This window comes from Aedes albopictus, chromosome 3 (genome assembly GCF_035046485.1).
Source record: "Aedes albopictus strain Foshan chromosome 3, AalbF5, whole genome shotgun sequence".
Taxonomy (NCBI): Eukaryota; Metazoa; Arthropoda; class Insecta; order Diptera; family Culicidae; genus Aedes; species Aedes albopictus.
The window spans coordinates 155666465-155690053 of NC_085138.1; the positions used below are offsets into that span (position 1 = coordinate 155666465).

Consider the following 23589-nt stretch of genomic DNA (forward strand, 5'->3'; position numbering starts at 1 on the left):
TCTACAAGTGTCAAATTAATTTTTGTTTTGAAACCGCGACGAGTGAGCTTCCTCCGCGTACAGCTAGACATTTTCGGACCATTTTTGTCAGTATTTATTGATCAAATTCCGGATTTTTGCGGTAATTTTCGTACCACACAGTACAGTGAACCATGGCCAATTACAATCCAGTTGATCTCGTGGAAGAGGACGCCGCTGATCTGCAATTTCCCAAAGGTAGGTTGTCGATGGTCGACGTCGAATGCACGCGATGGCTTTACCGTAGACTGGGGTGAACTTGAAATTTTACTGTTTTTCAACCAGAATTCGAAAACGCCGAAACCCTTCTTATCAGCGAGGTTCACATGCTGCTGGAGCACCGCAAGAACCAGAACGAATCCTCCGAGGAGGAGCAGGAGTTTTCCGAAGTGTTCCTCAAAACCTACAACTACACCGGCATGTTCCGCAAGTTCAAGAACAAGGAAACCATCGCCAGCGTCCGGAGGTTAGTTCCTCAGCCGTTCTAGACATTCCGCATTGTCCTTTAATCGCGTTTTCCATGTTCTCAGCTTACTGATGTCCAAAAAGCTGCACAAATTCGAACTGGCTGCGTTGGGGAACCTCTGCCCGGAGGTACCCGAAGAGGCCAAGGCTCTCATCCCGTCGCTGGAGGGACGCTTCGAGGACGAAGAGCTGAGGCAAATTCTGGACGACATCGGTACAAAGCGAAGCTTGCAGTACTAGAAGGGGTGTTTCTCATATTTATATTCCTTAGGTAAATAAGCTAAATGAGGTATGTAATTGCATTTCTTAGCGATTCCATTGAATTGTGTGCTTAGCAGCGTATAAACTTGGTAAAAACATAATGGGATTGTTGCTCGAATGTATTGTGAAAGCCGGAAGTTTTACTGCCTTCTCAGTAGGGTACGTTGGAACTCAGAGCGTCCGCCAGGGCTGTAACTGTTGATAGAAAGATAAAAATTTAAATAACTAGTATACTATAGTAATTGTAGTAAAAGTAGGTAATACTTACGATGCACCTTCTGCTTCTTGTACACATCCCTGTTCAACTGTTCCGCCAGCTGGTGGTGACACTTGCAGTAGGTCTTCTCCAGCATGCCTACCTGCGCATTGCTGATGAAATCCCCGATCATGCTGTTGTCTTCAATGTCTCCGCGGGCGTCCATTTCCGTGTACAGCACGTTGCTGTTCCACTCATCCCGAACGATGTGCACCAGGTTGAGCAGCCGAATGACCCCCTCCCGGAACACCTGACTTTCCTCCGTCTGGAAGCTGTGCTCGTAAATGGTGCTGATGTACGACTGATGGACGGCGATCATGTCGTTCAGATTATCGGCCGCTTCCAACCGCTCGTCCAGCTGCATCCCCAGCGACTGCAGAACGTGGGTCATCAGGTGCGAGTGGATGCACTGCACGGTGAAGATCATCCAGAACTTCAGCATGGCCAGCCGTTTCAGGTTCAGATCCAGAACACACGGTTCCTCGTACGGAGGCCGCTTCTTGTAACACTCCGGATAGCGGAGTGATTCCAACGTGTGCAGGGCCCATTTCACTTTCAACAAAAACCGGAACACGCAGTTATAACTGGCCATCGTCTGCTCGTTGATCATGTTGCTCAAATCCTGACTAGGGTTGTATAGAATGCGGACCTTATCGATCGCATCCAGTACCACGGTGGTCGTTTCGCTTTTGTACTCCGTCAGGATCTCGATCGTGAACAGGGAAGTCATGTCGGTAAACCGCGACGCCAGTATGTCATTCAGCTGGATGGTCAGCAAATACGGATTAGCCCAATTGTCGCCGGCCTCGATCCGTCGGAACAGATCGCTGTAGAAGTAGTACATGAGATCACTTGCTTCCAGCAGCAGTACCTTCCGGATGTTCTTCAGATGATTCAAAACCAGGAACTCCTCCTTGTAGATGGTAGTCACGAAGTGGTTAGCCGCTTGCCGTTTCGTTTCCATGAGATTCTTGATGGCGCTAAATAGGACGTGTTCCAGGGGAAGCGTCAACTGTTCCGAGATCGAGTTCAGCCGTCGGTACAGTGCGTGGGCATTGGTTAAACAGTCTATGGGAGTCTCGGACGGAAGATCTGGTTCTTCATCTTCGTCGTCATCGGTGCAGGCCAGCTGTAAGGAGCTGCCCAACGCCAGCATCAGTACTTCATCGTCGCAGATTTCTTTGATTTGATTTTGGAGATTTTGCAGCTTTGAAGACGAAGCGGTGTCCTTTAACATGCTTTCAATGGCGTGCGTTTCCGACGCTTGATCCTGTTGTAGAAACAAAAATGCAATTTATAAGTATTCTTCATTTTCGTTTTGCAGCATTTGGTGGGACAATGAGAGCGCAAGTCAGTCCAAAATCGAAGATAAGGAAGGGTAATAGCTGAATAGTCTGCCATGAGACAAGAAATGGGTGCTTTAGTGTTGGAAGGACGAGGTCCTGATCGAACTTCTTAAGCACGGAAGCGAGCAGGTACATCAATCAATCCAACAGATTATTGTAAAGATTTGGGACGATGAAGAATTGCCTACCAGCTGGTTAGATGGCCTCATATGTCCAATATACGAGACTAGAGTGTGTCAAATACACAAGGATTATCCTCTTAAGTTCGGAATATAAGATACTGTCGCGTGTCCTGTTCATCACACTGAGACCTCTTGAGGAGTCCTCCGTCGGCGAATACCAGGCTTGTTTTCGTGAGGGCCGATCAACGACGGATCAAATGTTTAGCCTGCGGATGATCCTAGATACACTTCGGGAATATAACTTGCAGACACACTATCTGTGCATTGATTTTAAAACAGCGTACAATTTAGTGAATCATTGTACTTGCCTCACAATATACAAATTCGTGCAATGGCAGGCAAAAGAAGCCCTTCAATTAATAACTGTGGAAGTGCTAAAAGAACACTAATGTCGTTTTCGTTTTTGCGGCGGTGCTACACCGCTTCGTGCTACACTTTTCACTGAAAAAAACGAACATTTTCGGTGCAGTTACGTTGGTGTGCGTGAATAAAAACCAAAATATTGACAACTTTGCGAACGCTGATTGGTGGACACGGTGCGCACCTGCTACACTCTCGAATTTTTGAGTGCTGCACTATCTTGAGCGGTGCAGAAAAAGTGCTACACCGGTGTAGCACGAAAATCAAAAACGAACGTTTTCGGTGCAAAAGTGCTGCACCGGTGTAGCACCACCGCAAAAACGAAAACGACATAAGTTGAAGAGAGGCAGGCCAAGTTCCAGTAGGAACGTAGAGCCACATAGAAGAAGAAGAAGAAGACGATTCAGTGAAAAGAAATAAGCTTTGGCAGATAATGCCAGAACATGGCTTTCGAAACTAAATAATTAGGATGATATGCGCAACGCTGGATGGAACAAAATCAAGTATTCTGATCGCAGACGAATTGTCTACCTCCGTTTGTGACCTTGGATGGATTGAAGCAGGGCGATGCTCTTCCAAATTTGTTGTTCAACTTCGCATTTGAAGAAGCGATTAGAAGGTCTGGTGTGCAGAGGAATGGCACTATCATCAGTCACACGATCGCACATGCTCCTTGGCTTTGCGGATGATATCGATCTCATCGACATCGATCGTAGGGCAGTGGAGGAAGCTTATGTTCCTTGGAAGAGAGAGACAGCGAGGATAGGCTTGACGATTCACTCTACCAAGACGAAGTACATGATAGCGGGTAAAGACAAAGGCAGGCCTTGTTGTAGTTTTAGTGCTGAGGTAGTGATTGATGGGGATGTGTTTGAAGTTGTTGAAGAATTTGTTTATCTTGGAACCCTTGTGCCATGTGACAATGGCGTTGGCCGTGAAGTGAAAAGGCGTATTGCAGCTGCGACTAGGGCCTTTCACGGATTGCGTAACCAACTTAGATCCCGTAAGTTGCAGACGCAACCGAAGTAGACCGAAAAACTTTCGGAGTTTTTGAGCGCAAAATGCTGCGAATAATTCTGATCAGTGTGCAATGGGATTTCGTCCGGGTGCCGGTGTCGCGCGCTTTTGCTTCGGTCGTTCGATTTTTCTTTTTCCCTATTCGGAAATGAGCATTTCGTTATGGCGCGTCTTTTGTAGCCACACTGAACGATCACCTGACGTGGGTGATCAGTTGTTTGCTTCTCATATGAAGTGAACAATAGTGCGTCAGCTTGCATGTTCGGTCGTGTTATTTGCAGTTAAATATTTGGCGACTAGCTTCCGCGGTTCGATTCGAAATATTAAGTGACCATCTGACGTGGGTGATCGATTGTTTGCTTTCCGAGCGAATAATAGCGTGTTAGATTGCATATTTTGTCGCATCGTTTGCAGTAAATACAGGGTGCGGCAGGAAAAAATGCGAAAAATTCAAGGCACTATTACACGCTAAATATGGGGTTATGGACATCCCTAAGCTCTACCCACGATATACGGTCTCTACCATCGTGGACTAGATGCTGACCAGGCACTTGGCAAACCGCCATGAACACCAACCCTTGGCGACAACGAACTTTGGACGACGAGCATACAGTTGCTGACAACGCAGTCAGCAATCCACCATGAGGACCGACCGTTGGCAACATCGAAGCCCCGAGCGACGCGTGTCAATGCCCCTGGAACGGCAACGGTCACCAATACTTCGATCGACGCAATCCAGGCCAACATCATCCGATGGCCTTTCGCTGATGCCAGCAAGATTCTCATCGAGCCCCACCGGAGGACGCAGGTGCGCCCTCAGCCCAGGTGGTCGAGGCCAGTCAGTTAGTAGGAAACCTTGAGTGCGAGCAGTTAGAAGTTCTAAGTGAAGTCTGATAGAAAAATGTGGCCTTCAGCCGTAGGAAAAACTTATGTAACAAGTTCTAAGTGAAGTCTGATAGAAAAGTGTGGCCTTCAGCCGTAGGAAAGACTTATGTAGCAAGTGAAAAATGAATGATTAATAAAATTCGGGACTTAGTGTTCACAAGTGAAGAAAAAGATTTCTTTTTAAAAAGTCAGATGTGAAGTCCCGTACATTTGTATACATGACTATTTTTTTCATGACAGTGTATCAGTCAATGTCTACATTCTAGCACTGAAAAATAAAAGTGAATACATTTTATGTTTAACATGTGATAATGTAGGCCTAACAAACGGATATCGATAAACTGCGCGCCCAATGGTCATTAAACAAAATGACTATAACAGTAACAAAATTAGCTCAAATTCGATGAACAACCAGACCACACTGATCCAGAGCCATGTAGTTTCACATACCAGATGAAATAAGTACATATATTTGATGATATATTGTAGAGAAAATCAAAATTTTTGTTTTATCAGATGCGAAATTTAGCGACCTGGGCGATTTTCTGCGGTTTGAAAATTCTGGTTGTCTTCATCTTCAGGCGCCGCCCTGTAAAGGTTAGTGACCAAAATGGCAAAATGGGAAATGGGCGTCGAGTCGAGTCAAGTACAAGACACTGAAGACGACCTTACAGTTGAGGTCGAAATACGTATCTGTCAAAGGATGCAAATTCTTAGTGGAATTCAAAGGAACCGTACTTAACCCGATTTTTTTTATTTATGTTGCAGTTATCGAACGTCTACTGTATTAAGCGACCACCTGATGAGGGTGGTCGATTGTTTGCTTTCCGCGTAAAGCAAACAATAGCGCGGCAGCCAGCATGACACGAAGGTCATATTACTTATCAAAGTGAATCCAGACCCAACGATACCTTTCCTACTAACAAACACTCCTTCCTGCAGCCTTTGGTGGAGTCGCAGCGGTAAACGCGGGCCTTCACTTAACAAAGGTTGTTACTAATATTCCTTCCCTCTTCCAACCTGACTGCAAGGACGTGGTCGGCGCCGTTATTGTACTGTTAAAGAGAATCTCTGAAGCGTGCACAGTGAGAATATTGACCACTCCCAGTCAATTATTCAGTTGATTCATTGTGCAACTGTCATTGGTTCGGGTCAATCACGGAATAGCAACCATAGATGTGTGCAGTCAGTCTAAGCTAAGCTAAGCAAAATGCTGCAAATAATTCTCGGTGGGAAACAAGAAAATGGATTGTGACACAGACGCATGAATCACGAGTTGTACTAAGTGTACAAAGATACGAATATTGTAAAACATGTAAAATACGGCAGACTTTAGTGGGCTGGACACGTAGTGCGAATGTCGGAAGATAGAATTAGCGAAACTATATTCAGCAGGGAATCAGGTCAGCGACTTCGTGAGCTGCACGCGGTTGAAGAAGATCTACGATCCCTACACTTTCTAGCACATAAAACAGACGTCTACCTTCGCTTTCTGCTTTGTGTAAAACTTTGCAACGGTCATATCAGAGTATGTCGTTATGCTCCTGTTATGTTATCTAATGGTTAATCCGAACGATTTGTGGAGACGCTTTTGAAGATCGGCGAAGAAGACATTGAAGATGCATTGCAAATTTTCCTTCAGACCTATGATAGGTAGCTGTACCCCTAATCCATCCTTTCCGGATAACAGATCACCAGCGTTTTAAACAGAAGAACTCGTCCTGTTTTTTTTTTTTTTGTTATTAAGCAGAAAGTAAGTGTGGTCTACAATATTCTTCTATGCGACGAAAAACGACAAGGTTTGAGAAGATCACACACCTAACCAGTTACGAAAACGCTACCGTTACAAGTTCTGTTGGAGGATTTCAGCTGTCCTGATCGTGTTCCAACTGAAGATATCGAAAATCCTGGGTCCTCTCAAGTGGATATTCCCATAGCCTAGCCCGGAAGTTCACAAAGTAGTAATAAATACGTATCCTGAATTGATCATGTACCTACAATCTTATAGAAAATTCTACTGATGGACAATCGGAGATGCGGATCGTACTCAGGTCAGGTTCAACCAAGAAAACGTACTTTACCTTTTCCGGAAACCTTCAGGCAGAAAACGGAGACTCCCTTCATATTTTGAGTACAGTCGACTTTCGTTTGTTGGGCTACGTTTAGGTGGGCGCCCGTTAGGTAGGCTATAGCCCGATTAAAACGAAGTCAAATGTCACTTTTTGACACAAAGCACGATTTGTCGAGGTTGGTAGCCCTGAATTTCTATTGTTATAGATTTTTTGACGGCTGAAAACTCAACCTAGTTAGTGAAAGTCTTTCAGTAACTGGCCTAAGAGCTTAGTGCAACGAACAAAAGTTGACTGTACTACGAGTTTTTCTGGATACACACACAATACACGTATCTTCTATCGATCGGTCCATGGTTATCTTCCATTTTTCCTTATGTTTATTTGAAATAGCTTCTGCAATTAATAATAATTCTCGCTGAAACCAGGCCGCAATTTATGTACAGAAAGTCTGAGATTTCCAATTTACGAAGGGATTCCAATAGGAATTCCAGAAAAAAAAATCCTGGAGGAACCATCGAACGATGTCCAGAAGAAATCCTCGAAGGAATTTCAGGAGGAATCCCCGAAGAAATTCCAGAACGAATCCCTGAAGGAATTCCATCATGAATCCTCGAAGGGATTTTAGGAGGAATCTCCGAAGGAATTAAAGGACGAATTCTCAAAGGAATTCTAAGAAGAATCTTCGAAGGAATTCGAGGAAGAATCCTCGAAGGAATTCGAGGAAGAATCCTCGAAGGAATTCCAGGAGGAGGCATTTTTGAAGCAATTCCATGAATCTTCGTAGGAATTTCAGGAAAAATCCTTGAAGGAATTTCAGGACGAATTCGAAGGATATCCACATAGACTAATATCCAGGAGGAATCTTCAAAGGAATTCTAGGACGAATCCCCAAAGGAACTTCATGAGGAATCCTCGAAAAAATTCCAACAGGAAACCCCGAAGAATTTCCTGGAGGAATCATCGAAGGATGTCCAGGAGGAATCTCCTAAGGAATTTCAGGGAAAAATCCCGAATGAATTCTAGGACGAACCCCGGAATGATTTCCTGGATGAATCCTCGAAGAAATTCCTGAAGAAATCTTCGAAGGAATTTCATGAGGAATCGTTGAAACAATCCCATAGGAAATCCCCGAAGGATTTTCTGGAGGGATCATCGAAAAATGTCCAAGAGGGCCCAATCCTCGAGAAAATCTTAGAAGAAATTCCAGGATGAATCCCCGGAAGGATATCCTGGGTGAATCCTCGAAGGAAAATGATATTTGATTCAGAGATGCCTGTAGGAGTTTAATCATGGATTACTTCAGGATCTCTCTCAAGTATTCCGACAACAAGCTGTTGGAGAAAAAAGGGGTTCAGGTTTCTCCTGGAACTTCTTCAAGGATCCATCCCGAAATTCCTTTGGAGGTTCCTTTTGGAATTCCTTCGGAATGCCTCAAGGAGATTTTTCAGTGATTCTTTCAGGAGTTTTTAAGAGATTTTTCTATGAATTCGTTCAGGTATTATCCGATGGTCCCATTAGGCCAACGTGGGCTCTACTTTCCACCCCATAAGCATCTTAGAAGTGGGACAGTGTCAATAGTAATTTATGTTTTACTAAGTCTTTCGTGGCGGCTCGATCCTGCGTATATCCATCAGCGTACTAACTTCTAATTCTAATTCATATTCTAATTAAAATGCAGTGGCGATTCCCTAACCTCAACTCTACCTGTTCAACGAATGCAAATTCTTGGTTTTTCGCAATAAATTGGCGTGTAATTTGTAGAAAATGACGAGAATAGTTGTTTCCGCTCATTTTCAAATTGATTCGGATCCTTAATTCTCCGCAAATGCAACTTTCAGGGTTGTTGAACAGGTGAAAAGTGAGGTTACGAGACGCCACTGTTAAAATGTGCTCTAACAAAATCAATTTTTACAGAAGCTGCTCCAGTAATTATTCCATAAGTTTATCGCGGATTCCTGAAGTATAGTAGCTCTTTCAGGAATTGCTCCAGAAAATCCTCCAGGAATTTCCCCAATAGGTAGGACTCAGGGATGCCTCTGGGTGTTTCATCGAAGATTCCTTCAGAAGTTACTTTAGGTATTCTAACAGGAACTCCTTTAGGTATTTTTCTACACCGAGAAAATTTTCTACTCAGTGACTGAGTTGGCCTTACTCAGAAATCCAAAAATCCTTTGTATTCTTACTCAGTTTCCGTTAAAAGTGAGACAACCCATTGGCAATGGGTTGTCCCACTGTTAGTTGAAACTGAGTAAGAATACAAAGGATTTTTCGATTTCTGAGTTAGACCAACTCAGCCACTGAGTAGAAAGTTTTCTCTGTGTAGAAGTTCCTTCAGAGATTCTTTCAGGAGGATTCAGGGATGCCTCCAGGAGGTCATTTAGAGATTAGTCTAAGAGTTGCTCCACGGATTTCTTCAAAATTTCCTACATAAATTCTTACAGGAATCCCTACAGGGATTAGACCCGGAGTTCTTTCAGAGATTCCTTCAGGAGTTTTAGGAATTCGTGCAGATGTTTCTTGAGAGATTTCTCGTAGAATTTCTTCAGGGATTTCTTCAGAAGTTCCTTTAGAGATCTCTCCAGAATTACTTTCAGAGAATCTTACAGCAGGATCCAAGGATAGCTCCAGGAGAATTCAGGAATTCCCTCTGAAGTTTCTTCTCAGATTCCTATAGAACTTTCTTCAAGGATTAGTCCAGGAGTTCTATCCAAGATTACTCAAAGAGTTCCTTTAGGGATTACTCCCCAGAAGTTCATTTAGGGACTCCATCAAGAGTACTTCCAGGGATCGCTCCTGGAGTTTTTTCGGAGATTTATCTAGGAGGATTCAGAAATGCCTGCAGGAGTTACATAAGAGATTTCTCCAGGAGTCCAGGAGTTCCTTCAATGATTCTTCTAGAAGTTCCTTCAGATCAATAATCAAGCATATTTCCAAGGTTTCCTTAAAGCATCTTCATTGGAATTTCTACAAAAACTCCTTTAAGATTTCTTTCAGCAAACCCTCCAGGAATTTTTTTGAAGATTTCTTCTGAGAAAAATTTGCGAATTATCCTGGAATTTCTTCAGGAATTCCTAAAATTCCTTTGAGGATTCTCTTGGACATCTTTCGATGATTGCTCCAGAAAATCCTTCTAGAATTCTGTCTAGGATTCCTCCTGGAAATCCTTCGAGGATTCGTGCTTGAATTCCTTCGGGGATTCCTCGTAAAATTCATCATGGAATTCATTCGTCTTGGAATTTTCTTCTGGGGTTTCTCCTGAAATTCTTTCGAGGATTCCTGCTGAATCTTTTCCGAGGATTCCTCATGAAGTTTCTTTGGGGATTTTTCCTAGAATTTCTTCGAGGATTCCTCCTGGATATTCTTCGAATTCGTCCTTGAATTTCTTCGAGGATACGTCCTGAAATTCCTTCTGGGATTCTTCCTGAAATTGGCTTCTTAAGTGGTGTTGAGAAAATGCCATATTCTGAATCTGCATGCCAAACTGAGCCGAAATCCAAATTTTCATGAATTTTGGAGTCCGGGAACCTATCTAAAAATCAATTTGAAGTTTGTATGGGAGCGATTTGATGAATCACCCCTCGTCACACTTTGTACTGGGCGGAGCTGTCAAACAGTTGCCCAGCTGTCAAAAAGTGATTTCAAAAAATCTCTTTGAAATTAATCTTAGGTACCAAAACAAGGTTCTAAAAATCTGAAAAAAATCATAGTGACTCAGAAAAAGGTGCTCTTTCGAATAAAATCATAAAAATAATACATTTTTCTTAATTTAAAAACCCAATTTCTTCTAGGATTCATCTGGATTCATCGATTCGTCCTGAAATTCCTCCGAGAATTTCTTCTGGACATCGTTTGCTGGTTTCTCCAAGAAATTCTACTGGAATTCCTTCAGAGATTCCGAAGGAATTCCGTACCTTCAAGGATTTCTCCTGAAAATTCTTCGAAAATTCGTTCTGAAATTCCTCCGAAGATTCCTCATGGAATTCTTTTGGGGATTCCTTCTGGAAATCCTTCAAGGATTCTTCCTTGAATTCCTTCCAGGATTGCTGCTGGCATACATTCATTTGGGAATGGCTCCTGCATTCGCCGAAACGATGATCTTTCGTCACGAATCATAGTGGGTCAACAGAAGGTCGGAACCAAGGATTTCCTAGAACCGGTCGAAGGTCCAACTGAAATCATGTTTATTTCTCAAGCAGCTTGTCGAGCCGGAATCGCAGCGTGTGTATGTTAGGTACGAACTTCCTGTAATGCTGCAGATAGTGGATTTGGCTCATCACTGCTCTTACAAAAACTACACTTTTCCGCTCGTGGTGAAGCTGAACTCCTGGATCCACTGTAGCACCGCGCAACGATTTCTGTTGTGTTCTGTTGATTTGTACTACGAAGCTAAAAGAGATATGAGCACATTGGCTGATTACAGTACAAATGCAATAGCGCTCCCATTCCACTTATCCGTAACCCGTGGACGCGCCTTATTGAAATTCGAAAGCCTCACAGAACATTAGAAACCTTTAGTGGCATTTGTACCACCATTGATTGCTTCAAAAAATTGCATGCATACATAAATAAAGATGGGTAAAATTTAAAATAATCTAATATTCTCCTCAACGCCCTCCACAAGCCCTCAATCATACCTGCGCAGATCCGGCGTCCTCCGATTCGTCTTGCACCGTCCGAAAGCCTTCCAGCACCTCCACAATCGCTTCCAGAAATCCCACGTACACCATCGGTTCCTCCGACTCTTGCCCGCTTCTCAAGTCATTGATCCGATCCAGATCGTTCAGAATGTTCAACGTATATCCGGCCTCCAGCGAGTGGTGCATCAACAGCCGGATGATGGCATCGTTCTCAATCACTTCCGAAACGGCCGCACTCACGTAAAACGAGCGCTTCTTACACTTGGAAAACAGCCGCGCCCGATAACCGGTCATCTGGCCGCCTTCTTCCTCGGCGGCATAGGTTCGCTCCACCAGGAACTCCTCCCGCCAATCATCCAACCGGCCCTCGGTCCACCAGACGTCGATCATGTTCATGTAACCCTTCAAGGTGGACAGGAGCAGGGCAAATGCCAGGTTGGTCTTTTCCCGGCTGCCACTGAGTTTGACGCTTCGAAACAGTCCGGACAGAAGATGGGCCACCGCGATGTGCGCGGGGAATTTGGTCCAATCCAGCACCGAGAACCGGTGGATATCATTCAGGTTGGTCAGTAGACGGAACTCCGTTTCCAGATCGTGGAACAATGTTATGATGGTGACGATGCGATCCGGTTCCTGGGCAATGGCTTGTTTTTCAAGATGGACAATGGTGGCGTCCAAATGCTCTAGGAAGTCGCGAATTCCGGACGCGTAGCATTCGAAGCTGTAGGGAGCTGGAATCGGCTGGCTGGTTGCTTCCGATACTCGACGGCAAAAGTTCCGCAATCGGTATACGATTGTCATTTGCTGGGTGAAGTTTATGAGGAAGGTGTGGAGGCCGCGTTCTGTGGTGCTTGAGAGCGATACGTTCGGATTGATCCAGATCTGGTCGTCGTCTATGCGGAAGAATTTGCAATTGGTTGGAGTGGTAAACATCCAGAGAATCTCCCGGATTAAGCAGTATTCCGACACGGTTGAGACCGGATCCGGCTTGATGAAGCTATGGGAAGCCTTTAGAATAGTTTGGTTCCAGTAATCGCAAAAAGAAGCTCCCTCATGGGTACTGTTGACTTCCGCTTTGGCCTTCGAGTCTTTCCACCAGCCGTATTGGACGTGCTCCTTCAGCCACTTCTCCGACGATGATCCATCGAAACTCTCGTACCCCAGGTCTCGCTGAGGCGATAATACCCTAGTGTAAACTACAATCTCTTTTGCACCTTCCCCTTGGACTTCCTCCAGATGTTCCTTCCTCTCCATCATCTCATCTTCCTCCTCCTGTTCCGAATCAGACCACTCACTGAGCTCCGAATCGTCATCCCGCGAGCATTGAATGTTATCCGCCTTTAGTTCCTCCACCAGCGCCCTCATTTCTCCGTCGTCCGGCATCGATTCCTTCTTCACCAGCCCTCCAGCTTCCACCATTCGCACCGGCGAGCCTCTTCTTATCCGCTCCCGGATCGCTCCCAACGGGTTGTGAGCCACCGTCATCAGAAATAACAGCACCGACCACTGAATGTCGTGCACGTAATGATCCGCACAAACCGGATCCCCCAGAAATGCCTCGTATTCTCGACGGAATCGATCGGCGAACCGATCCAAATTCGATATCCGCAGATTTTCCATCAGTCCATCCGCTTTCCGACGGATCTCGTGGCTGTTCACCGAGAGGAACCGATGGTTCCGGATGGTGGCCTGCGCGAACTGGTGGCACAGGATGAAGTTTTCCTCGGATTCCTAGGACAATTCAATAAAATATTAGCATTTTTTCTGGCAGGTGGTGAATGTATGTGATTTTGGAACGTACATCGAAACCGGTTAGCACTTTTATCAGTTCGGATATACATTCCTGGATGATGGCTTCGCGCTGTTCCAGCGCCAATGACATGCTTAATTTCTAGCACTGCAATTATTTAGCAAATGTGTAAATAATTTATCAATTTTCTTCTCTTCTTCTTCTTCTTCACTCTGTTTGAAACTGTCAGCTGACAGTTTCAGCGATTTTGGCCCTGTGACTTTGACTATATGGCCAGAAACTCATCGATTCCGACGTTGTATGGGAGTGACGACTAGCCGTTTCCAGTTGCAGTTTTGCATTCTTGCAGTTTAGAGTTTTGTTTACAGTTTTAACTTAGCTTGTTTTACAAATTCAGTTACTTCTTGGTATGTCTCAATGCATTTCGATTTGTACAGGTCAGTAAGGCTCAGATATTTTTGCTCAAATTGAAACTTTAATCGTAGGAAACCGTGCTTCGGACAGTGAACAATGATGTGCTCTGACGTCTCGGGAACTTCGCACATATCGCAGTCCTCGTCTTCTGCTATCTTCATCTTTGCCAGCCAGTACTTTGAAAAGTCGTGGCCAGTCATCAGACGGTTTGTCAGGCGGACATCTCGACCTTCCATCTGGACTTTGTAGTACCACGGCTCGGTCGAAAATACAGGAAAAATCTCGCTGAAGCGTTTACCCTTTTCCATGGAGTAGTCCTGATACCATCGGTTGGCGTTGTCCTGGGTTTGTATTTTGAATCGATGCAGCGCATCATTCAAGCATAATCTATTACCGTAGGTTGGTGCTATGTCGGACAGTCCCAGTTTTGCCAGCTTATCCGCTATCTCGTTGCCTTCAACCTCCACGTGGCTCGGGATCCACTGGATTGCTGTTCCGAAACGATGAGCTATCCTCAGTATCTCCGCAACGATTGTTGAGCCGGCCTTCTCGTCCATCGAATCCTCCAGAATCATGCACGCTGATTTTGAGTCTGTGTATATCACGCAGTTGTGTAACTCCATCTGCTCGACGAAGGAAATAGCCACTTTGATCGCCGTCATTTCCGCCGCCGTGATGCTCGATTCCTGTTCCAGTCTATAGTAGTGTCTTCTTTTACAGCTTTCTAAGTATATTCCAACTCCGCATCTTTCTCCTTCTTTGGACGCATCCGTGAAAATTCTCCTTCTACCTCGATATTTGTTGTTCATCGTAAAAAGCACTAACTGTTTCATTTTGAACGGATTCGTCTCTTTTTTAGCTGTGTCCAATCCTTCCAAATAAGGATGAACTTCCACAGTTGTTGCATGCAGTTTCACAACTGGCATGATATCGTCGAAGATGTTTTTGTTCCTGATGTACATTTTCTCCAGGTAGCTGTATTTCTCCAAATTCAAATCATCCGGTATCTCTAATTCTCGAAGCTGAGTGGCCACCACGTTGTTTCTGCTAAAAGATCGGGCGATTTGTTTGTTGGCGACGTGTTCTTGCCTGAGATGCAATGGATATTGCCCAGCTAATGCGGTTAGAGCGTTGAGCGGCGTGCTTTTCGTGCAACCAGTCACTTTTCTTAAACACTGGTTATTCGCTACTTCTAACTTCCTTTTATTCGTGGCACTGGCGTTGTTCTGCACTGTGCATCCATACTCTAGAACACTTCTTATTAGAGCTTTATAGATGTTAGCCATGGTTTGAGGATGCGATCCCGTTTTAATCCCACTTATAACCTTCAGCATGTTGAGACGGTCTGTCACCTTTCTTGCTACCTCTCTGGTGTTGGCTCCAAAGCTTAAGAAACTGTCGATCTGGACTCCGAGATGCCGATGTACTCTTACTGTTTCTACTTGCGTTCCATTGATTTTCACCGTCAGTTTGTTGTCACTGTTATGGAAGAGTAATCCTTTTGTCTTCTCTGCGTTTATCCTAAAGTTCAGATTTTCTGCAGCCTCGATGAACTTGTCCATGTAGTTCTGTGCTGTGAGATTCAGTTGCTCTAACGATTTACCTTTTACCAGGATGCCGAAATCGTCGGCATACTGGACCAGTATGACGTCGTCGCCAACTCCAATGTCGTGTAGCTTCCGCGTATAGAGATTGAATAGCGTTGGGGACAGAATGTCGCCTTGGGGTAGTCCACTGTTGATTGTCCTTGTAATGGTCGCTCCACGAATTTGAAGACTCAACCTTCGGTTTTGTAGAAAACCAGCTATCCACAAAATTATTTCATCTGGAATTCTCAGTTCTACCAAGGTGTCGTTGAGGATGTCAGGCTTGACCGCGTTGAAAGCGTTGCTCAGATCGACGCAGATCAACGCAACCTTCATTTTCTGCCGCTTTAAGTTTTTTACTTCGTTGACAATAAATTCTAAGCATGTGTTTGTAGAGAGTCCTTTCCTGAAACCGAAGGATGTTGGTGGTAGAATGTTCCTCTCATCAATGACTGTTTGGAGTCGCTCTAAGACTGCTGTATTCACTACCTTTGTTATCGTGGGTACTAGACTGATTGGGCGCTTTCCTGATGGGGTTGTTTGGTCTCGACCGGGTTTCGGAATCGCCACAATCCGAATAGATCGCAGCGCATCTTCCGGGAATCCTCTCCTCCACATTCTGTTTAGGTCCATCAACAGATTTTCGACAACTTGCGGGTTTAGTTTCCTTAACATTTCATACGAAATGCGATCCTCTCCCGGGGCTGATGGTTTGGATTTCTTCGCCAGTATGCTATCCCACTTATTGTTGTCTATTACATCTCCTGTAGATCGTATCACAGGTTCCGTCCACGGTTGCGGGTCGTGTTTGCCGAAGTGTTCATCTAGGAAAGCCTCGGCAGCCTCTTTGTTGTCATACATCACGTTGTTTTCCTTTCTTCTACATCGTTTGCCTGTCAATCTTCCTATCTTTCCCCACAGCTCTTTCGAACTAGAAAATGGATTAACTTCCTTCGGAAACTCCTCTAGCTTTTTCCTACTCTCCTCTCTCTTCAGTCTCTGAAAGATGGCTGCCTTTTTCTTGAATTCTATTAGGTTGCATTGACTAGATACTCTATTGAACTGTCTTCTTGCTTCTGTTTTTTCTACCCAGGCCTGTTCTACCTCTTCTGTCCACCAATGTTTTGGAACGTATTTGTCTGTTTTCCTATTCGCTCTACAGGTTTTTTTAACTGCTGGTATCAAATCCTCTACACTTTTCACTACCATCGGATCGAGGTTAGTCATCGCCTCACAGATTTTATAGTTGTTATATATGTATTTCGTTGTTGCAATTTGATTGGAGTTTAGACTGCTCTCGATGGCCATGTGATGAGAACCTACACGCAGAAAAATAAATTGTAAACATAATTGAATTCTAGTTCAAATCAACCGATTTTTCAGTTTACTATAGCGACAAACTGATTTCTAGTTTAAACTGAACTGTTGCAACTGTTTGATAATACAAATGTTTTCATTTGACGAAATTTTTGACAGTTTGTCAGAACAAACAGAGATTTGGTAGTTTCAACATAAAATAACATATTGTTTTAAACGACTGCACTTTTGCGACTAACAAACCCGGAATGTGATTGTGTTGGTGACGGCAGCTCCTGCGGCAGCTCGGAAATCTATTTTTAGACCGTCGGTGAGCGGATGGGGAGGAGAACGACTAAAAAAAGACAAAAAAGGCGAAGCTGATCAACTTTTTGTGGATGCTGTCGAGAGTACCTGCGCGTTATCCATCACGACCAAAGCTGCACTTGGAAGTTGGCGTGATGGATTTGCTGCACCTTCTTCGTTGTGGCGATGTTGGGGTAAGCATTTTATAGGTGTGTGAGTGCTTTCGGACCAAGTTTCGGACCATGTTTATGGTTTTTATTTTGTTGAAACAAATGAAATTTTTGACATTATATGAAATGATGGTAATCGGTTGTTTTTATCGATAAACCCTTAATGAAAACAATTAAATATAACTTTGGAATAAGTAAATTCTCAGTTTGAAAATCAACCATGCGTTTTATTGTTTTAAACTAGCGCTATTTTTCTGCGTGTACACTGAAGTCGAGAACCTTCCACTGGATATCCGCGAAAAGTTTAGCCGTGCATAACGTTATATCGATTGACGTGGCCTTTTTGTTTAGCTGAATCGGAACGAATGTGCTGGATCCATCATTTGCTATCAGAAACCTGCTACTGTTGATTATATCTGCTAGGATATTCCCCTTTCTGTCGCACTTTTCATTCCCCCAAGCGTAATGATGTGCGTTCACATCTCCTGCTAATATCACTTTTCGGTGCCCATCCAAACTGCTAACGATTTTGGTGATATCATCTTCGAATGCATTCGCCGGTATATCAGGACTGATATACACCGACACTACTACGATGTCTAGGGAGCATATCTTTATTCCACAGACTTGGGTCCAATCTGACGTAGCCGGCAATGTGATCGCCAGGTAGTTGTACTCGTTTTGTAGCATAATTCCAACACCTCCATAGTTGTCGTTTCGGGATTGAGCGATGAAATGGTATCGAGGGATTTTGTAGCGGTTACTTTGTTCCAAATCACCTTTCGTCCATGTTTCGGATAGCAAAACAATTTCATAGCTTCCTTCGACAAGGACTCTATGTAATTCCGCCTTGTGTTTCTCTAAACTTTGTATGTTACACTGTAAAGCTTTTAACGGTTTGAATTTTGTTATTGAATACTACGATTTACCTATTTGAGCTAGAAATTTGTGTTTATCTGTATCTGACCTGTAATGTTGGTTTATTTCGAAATGTTTGTGCATTCTACTACTGAATTCGCTAAGTTAAAATATTTTTGTGTGCATTGCTTAAACTTACTCTTGATTTCCTCCTGGTTTCCCAACTGACTAAGAAAGTCAGTGTAGAACGTCATCATCGTCGTTTTTACTGCTTGGCTAGCCGTCTGCTCCGCTTGGTTGCGCGCTTCTCGCATCAGGTGCTCCCATTTCTCTTTCTCGCTGGTGGTTTGGTTGTTCAGTGCGACACCGTCCTTGGTGCTGCTCGATTCCTCTGCCAGTATTCGATCACGTTCGTTCGTTGCTTTCATTGCGTTTGTTGGTCCTGCCTTTTGGGTCTCCTCTTTCCGCGCTCTCTTGACTCCTTGTTTAGTTTGCTTTTTCGGTTGGTCGGGGTATGTTTTGACTGCTGCTTTGATCCTCTCTCGCTCTTGGTTTGTTCGCTGCCATTGCTGTCTCAGTGACTCTCCATGTTGGGTTGCTGCATACGATTCGCCTAGCACTGGAAAATCGTTGAGATCTTCCAGCGGTGCATAGGTGTTGTGGGTCCTTAGAGGGAAACACTCCTTAGCTTCTGCAAACGTTATTGCTGTTTTCGCCATCATCAGTTTGATGTTCTTTTGTCGAATTTTCTCCGGGCAATTTTCGTCCTGCATTGTATGGTCTTCTGATCTGCAGTGCGCACATTTCGGCTTATTTCGACAATGCTGGAATTCTTCCGCCGTGTCGTGTTGACCGGCACAGTTCCTACATCTTCGATTTCCTTTGCATCTGTCTTCGCGGTGGTTGAATCTGAGACACTTACCACATGCCGTTAGTTTTTGTCCAAAAGGCCTTACCCTGCTGCAGCAACAGAACAGGCGGATACGATCGGGTAGAACATTCGCTCTGAATCTCACACTGATTCGGTTCGCGGGTATCTTTTTGCCGTCCACCCAGCGGTGCAAACGCCTTACGCTGATGATTTGCACGTCACTTGCGATATCACCCATTATCTCTTCCTCGCTGATGTCTGCTGGAACGCCGTCGACTATTCCCGTCACGCTAACCAGATGTAGTGGTACGTATGCCTTGTAGCTGCTCGTTGTGCTGTTGTTTACTTCTTCCACCAGCGCGTTCGCTTTGGTGTAGCTGCTGATGAAGACCATAATTCGATTTCGTCCGACTTGCTTCATGTCCGTTATGCACTGCTTGAATTTTTCATTTTTTTCGCAGCGTGGATCCCACCGCGAACTTGTTGATCCTTTGTACTCCATCGTTGTTCCGTAGCTCGAAATACACTCGGTATGGGCCCGTGTCCGCTTCTGTGTACACTACGTTCGTGTATTCCCTCCTCTGTTGATATTGTCCTGCTTGCTGTGCCGATAGACTTGCTGCTCCTGCCCAGTCGGTAATATTCACGTCTTCATCTGTTTCCTCTGGTGGGTCCGGTGGTTTTTTCACTCCGTCCATTTTGGGGTTATATTCTCGTTGACCGGCCAAAATGGCGGCTCTCGCGATGCTGATTTTTCACTTTCTGATTTCCTTGTTTTTTTTTCGATTTCACCCTGGTTTTTTAGTTTTTTATTCTCAAAAGTCTTTTTCCTTTCACAATTCACGCAAAAAACTACGATAACTTGTTCAAAATTTCCGAAAACTGATTTTATTCACGCTCCGTTTGGTAAGCACGTTATCTTCGCGCAATGGCGGAACTCGAATGATCAATTTTCTTAATAAAATGTAACGAACTGGAACTGAAAGTGGGTTTGTTTCGGTCTGGAAGGGTGTTTTGGTTCGTTTTTGTTATGACATTTCGTTTTCGGGGGCTCTACACACTTGGTCGAAAAGTAACTATGATCGTCACATATAAAACCGGCACCGGCACATGGATTGATGAACACTGGGAAAAAAAATCTTCATCCCTTCTATGTGTCCGGGACATGGATTTTTGCAATGGGGGTAAACAAAATGGTTTCCATTAGTGCGACTCATACTTTTGATGAGGCACCATACAGCAGCGACTCATACAATTTGGAGCACATACTATTCATGTGCTAATTTGCCTGCGTAAGCGGGTATTAATAAAATAGGCAGAGCTACACGTGAACACGTCTTTACTGGGTGAGAACGTCGACAAAAGAGAAATAATTTTTTATTTGAAATTTTTTAGCCTACTTCGATTGATCTAATATATTCACAACTTATATCTAGTTAGGTTGCTAAGGGCAACGCGTGGTCGGTTGCACACTCAACACCTCCGCTCAACCGAAGAGCCCCAGCTTGTTCCGCAGCCGTTCGAACGATCCTCGTGCCAATCCTTTGGTAAAGATGTCCGCAACTTGCTCGGATGTTGGCTTATAGATGATCTTAAAAACGCCGTCCTGGATCTTCTCTCGGATAAAGTTGTACCGGATGTCAATATGCTTCATCCGCTTGTGCTCCCTTGGTTCCTCAGCGATGCGGATACAAGATTGATTGTCTTCGAATAACGGAATCGGGCGATGTAGAGCAACTCCAAGTTCGTCAAGCAGATTCTTGAGCCAAATCGCATCACAGGCAGCTTGACTCAAAGAGATGTATTCGGCCTCTGTTGATGAAAGTGATACTGTTGCTTGCTTTCGAGTCATCCACGAGACAGTAGCTCCATAAACTTGGAAAACGTTGCCGGATATTGATCGGCGGTCATCTTGGTCGTTGCCCCAGTCGGCATCGGCGTATCCAATTAGCGGCTCACCTTCTCCACGTTGGTTGTAAACCAGACCAAGATGCATGGTCCCCTTTAGGTATCGCAGTATGCGCTTCAGCTGGCACCAGTGGAGATCGGTTGGTGCGGCCTGGAATTTGCTGAAGAAACTCACCGCAGCACTGATGTCCGGTCTTGATGCCAGTGCCAGGTACGTCAAACATCCGATGAGCTCCCTGTACGACTTCGTAGTTAATCCTTCTTCTTGCTTCTTCTTTTCCAATTTCAGGTTCGGTTCCATCGGGGTTGCTACCGGCTTGCAGTCGACCATGCCGAATCTCTGTAGGAGGTCAGCGATATATTTGGGCTGGCTTATTTTCATGCTTCCTCCGCTCAAATCTCGATCCACTTTCAAACCAAGGAAGAGTTTTAACTCCCCCATATCGGACATCTCAAACTGGTGTGATAGTTGGTGTTTGATGCGATCCACCAGCTCCATCCGGTCCGAAACAATGACGATGTCGTCCACGTACAGTAGCAGGTAGACGACGGATCCATTCGACTTCAAATGGTACAGGCAACTGTCTACATTCGACCGCTTGAACCCTAGGTTCGTCACGAACGAATGGAATCGATCATTCCAGCTCCTCGGGGCCTGCTTAAGGCCGTACAACGCTTTTTGGAGACGGCACACTAGACCTGGGTTTGTGCTCTGGAGGCCCTCAGGTAGTCGCATGTATATCTCCTCCTTCAGTATGCCGTTGAGGAAGGCGGTCCTTACGTCCATCTGGTGAATATGGTACCCCTTCTTGTTCGCTACCGCCAGAAGCGTCCTAACAGTGGCAATTTTGGCCACCGGCGCGTACGTCTCGTCGAAGTCAAACCCCTTCCGTTGCGAGTAGCCTTTCGCAACCAGCCGCGCTTTGTAGCGATTCACGTTTCCAGCTACGTCTCGTTTCACCTTAAACACCCACTTGCAGTCCACAAGGTGTTTTCCCGCTGGTTTCGGTACTAGGTCCCACGTTTTGTTCTTCTCGAGCGACTCGAGCTCGCTGTTGATGGCGGCCTCCCAGTGGCGCCAATCGTCTCGCTTCCTCAGACCGTCGATGGTTGACGGTAGGTCCTCGACGAACGCCTCCGCATTCAGTGCGAAAGCTATCACCACGTTGTCAGTCTTCTCGGAGCTGCCATCGGAACCTGCGAAACATCCACTGCCAGTATTTGCTTTAAAGCCAGTAATAAAATCAAGAAACTTACCGGGGATTCTGCGCTCCCGTCCGCTGTGCCTCGTGGACGCCTCTGCAGGACAGTCTCCACTATTTGTTTGCGAAGGGAGCGCGCCGGTCGGATCTTCGTATTCCTCGTCGTCAGCAGAATCATTTTCGATCGGCTCGTGCGCTTCAGGAACTTCATTCACTGCTACAGGTTCATCCCCAACTAACAATCGCAAGCCGCAAACCAGCATGCATGCTGAATTGTTGCTTTATAATAGTAATGATTGCTGAACTAAAATTATGCTGTACACATAACTGTACAAATGTTTTTTTCAATTGAAAAAGTAGCCAATGTTCAACCTTTCGTATCGGTAACAACAATTATAAATTTAAACACTTTTCAAGCGTTTAATAATATTTTTGTTCGACTTTACAGTTATTTCTTTACAAAATAGTTTAACAAGACCTTTTTCTGCTTCTTGTCAAGTACATGCAAAAATTAGAATATGTATCTGTACAATGTGTTTTTCACAAGTCAAATAAGCGCTTTCGTTTCATCATACTTCGACTCAGTGTACAGGATGAAAAACACGTGTTTTTTTACTGAACATCAGCTGAATTAACGTGTTCTTCAGTTGTTAACCATAAACAGAACATTATTCACCACTGCTGAATAGGAGTCAAAGTGTAATCATTATACAACCACGGGAAGTTTATGTTTTGATTTGAGCGCGTTAATTCATCATCTCTAGGATGGCGCAGATAGGAAGGCAAGCGCCTGGCAATCGATGGGTCTCGAGTTCGAATCTTGATTTAGGTAAATGTATTTGTAGTTATTATTTCAAAATAGTTGTTCACAACATAAAATGTCAATCATAAACTCTCGTAGAAATTGAAAAATTTTGCATTTTATTTTTTTAAAATCATTTTTGCAGTAGCTGAATAACAGCTTTACTATCAGTTTGTAAAATGTTTTAAACAACAAACAGTTCAGTTGGTACAACACTATGCTTTATTGTTTCTCAAAATTTGTGTGAACAAAACCCGAACAAAGGTTGTGCCTGAAAATTATCCAAATGTTATTCAGCACCATGTTGAATTAATTCGTCGTAAAGGTGCTTGTAAAAAGAGTAATTGTTAGTTGGGTCATCGTCGTCGGATTCGTACATCAATCTCACCGGTTCTTGCCTCTGCGTCACCTTCTTGGTCTCATTGAAAACGATATCACGGGATGTGAAAATTGCCTTCTTCCTCGGATCCCAAATCCGATAGCCATTGGTGGTGTATCCGATCATGACGTTCTTCTCGCTTCTCGGGTCCAATTTTCCACGCTTTTGTTTCGGCACCCACGTGAAAGCAGTAGAACCAAACACTCGCATTTTGTCTATGTTCGGTTTTCTACCGTACCACATTTCATATGGCGTTTTTCTTTCTTCCAGAGCAGACGTCGGGCTTCTATTCAGGATGTAAGCAGCAGTGAGGACAGCTTCACCCCACATCGACTTTGGTAGGTCAGCGTCTTGCAGCATCGAACGAGATTTGTCCAGCAATGTGCGATTTAATCGTTCCGCTACCCCGTTCTGCTGCGGACTGTACGGGACGGTTGTCTCCATACGGATTCCTTCAGTGTGACAATATTTCTTGAACGATTGGCTAATATACTCCCCGCCGTTGTCGCACCGGAGCCTCGACACCCTTGTGCCGAAGAATGACGTCA

At 44.4% G+C, this 23589-nt stretch overlaps 3 protein-coding genes across 3 annotated transcripts; 1 reads left to right on the forward strand and 2 right to left on the reverse strand.

The window, feature by feature from the left end:
• Nucleotides 1–5: 5 nt before the first annotated feature.
• LOC109422753 (DNA-directed RNA polymerase II subunit Rpb4) lies at nucleotides 6–845 on the forward strand. Its single transcript, XM_019697632.3, has 3 exons — nucleotides 6–216; nucleotides 304–484; nucleotides 549–845. Exons 1-3 carry the CDS (start codon nucleotides 153–155, stop codon nucleotides 721–723), a joined length of 420 nt encoding a protein of 139 aa, XP_019553177.1. The 5' UTR covers nucleotides 6–152; the 3' UTR covers nucleotides 724–845.
• Nucleotides 769–19743, reverse strand: LOC109431864 (gamma-tubulin complex component 5). The gene is made up of 5 exons (XM_062859867.1): nucleotides 19725–19743; nucleotides 13301–13396; nucleotides 11497–13230; nucleotides 1013–2270; nucleotides 769–939 (listed from the first exon to the last, which is right to left on the reverse strand). Exons 2-5 carry the CDS (start codon nucleotides 13379–13381, stop codon nucleotides 896–898), a joined length of 3117 nt encoding a protein of 1038 aa, XP_062715851.1. The 5' UTR covers nucleotides 13382–13396; nucleotides 19725–19743; the 3' UTR covers nucleotides 769–895.
• Nucleotides 13612–16110, reverse strand: LOC115257002 (uncharacterized). The gene has a single exon (XM_029856234.2). The coding sequence runs from the start codon at nucleotides 16108–16110 to the stop codon at nucleotides 13612–13614; it is 2499 nt and encodes an 832-aa protein (XP_029712094.2).
• Nucleotides 19744–23589: the final 3846 nt, after the last annotated feature.

Bases quoted from the DNA above. Each gene is read 5' to 3' on its own strand.
- LOC109422753 (XM_019697632.3), top strand. From the start codon at position 153: ATGGCCAATTACAATCCAGTTGATCTCGTGGAAGAGGACGCCGCTGAT. The intron at 217-303 runs GTAGGTTGTCGA...TTTTTCAACCAG, and splicing joins TGATCTGCAATTTCCCAAAG to AATTCGAAAACGCCGAAACC. The intron at 485-548 runs GTTAGTTCCTCA...CCATGTTCTCAG, and splicing joins ACCATCGCCAGCGTCCGGAG to CTTACTGATGTCCAAAAAGC.
- LOC115257002 (XM_029856234.2), bottom strand. From the start codon at position 16,110: ATGTATGACAACAAAGAGGCTGCCGAGGCTTTCCTAGATGAACACTTC.
- LOC109431864 (XM_062859867.1), bottom strand. From the start codon at position 13,381: ATGTCATTGGCGCTGGAACAGCGCGAAGCCATCATCCAGGAATGTATA. The intron at 13,231-13,300 runs GTACGTTCCAAA...GAATTGTCCTAG, and splicing joins AAGTGCTAACCGGTTTCGAT to GAATCCGAGGAAAACTTCAT. The intron at 940-1,012 runs GTAAGTATTACC...TTCTATCAACAG, and splicing joins CAAGAAGCAGAAGGTGCATC to TTACAGCCCTGGCGGACGCT.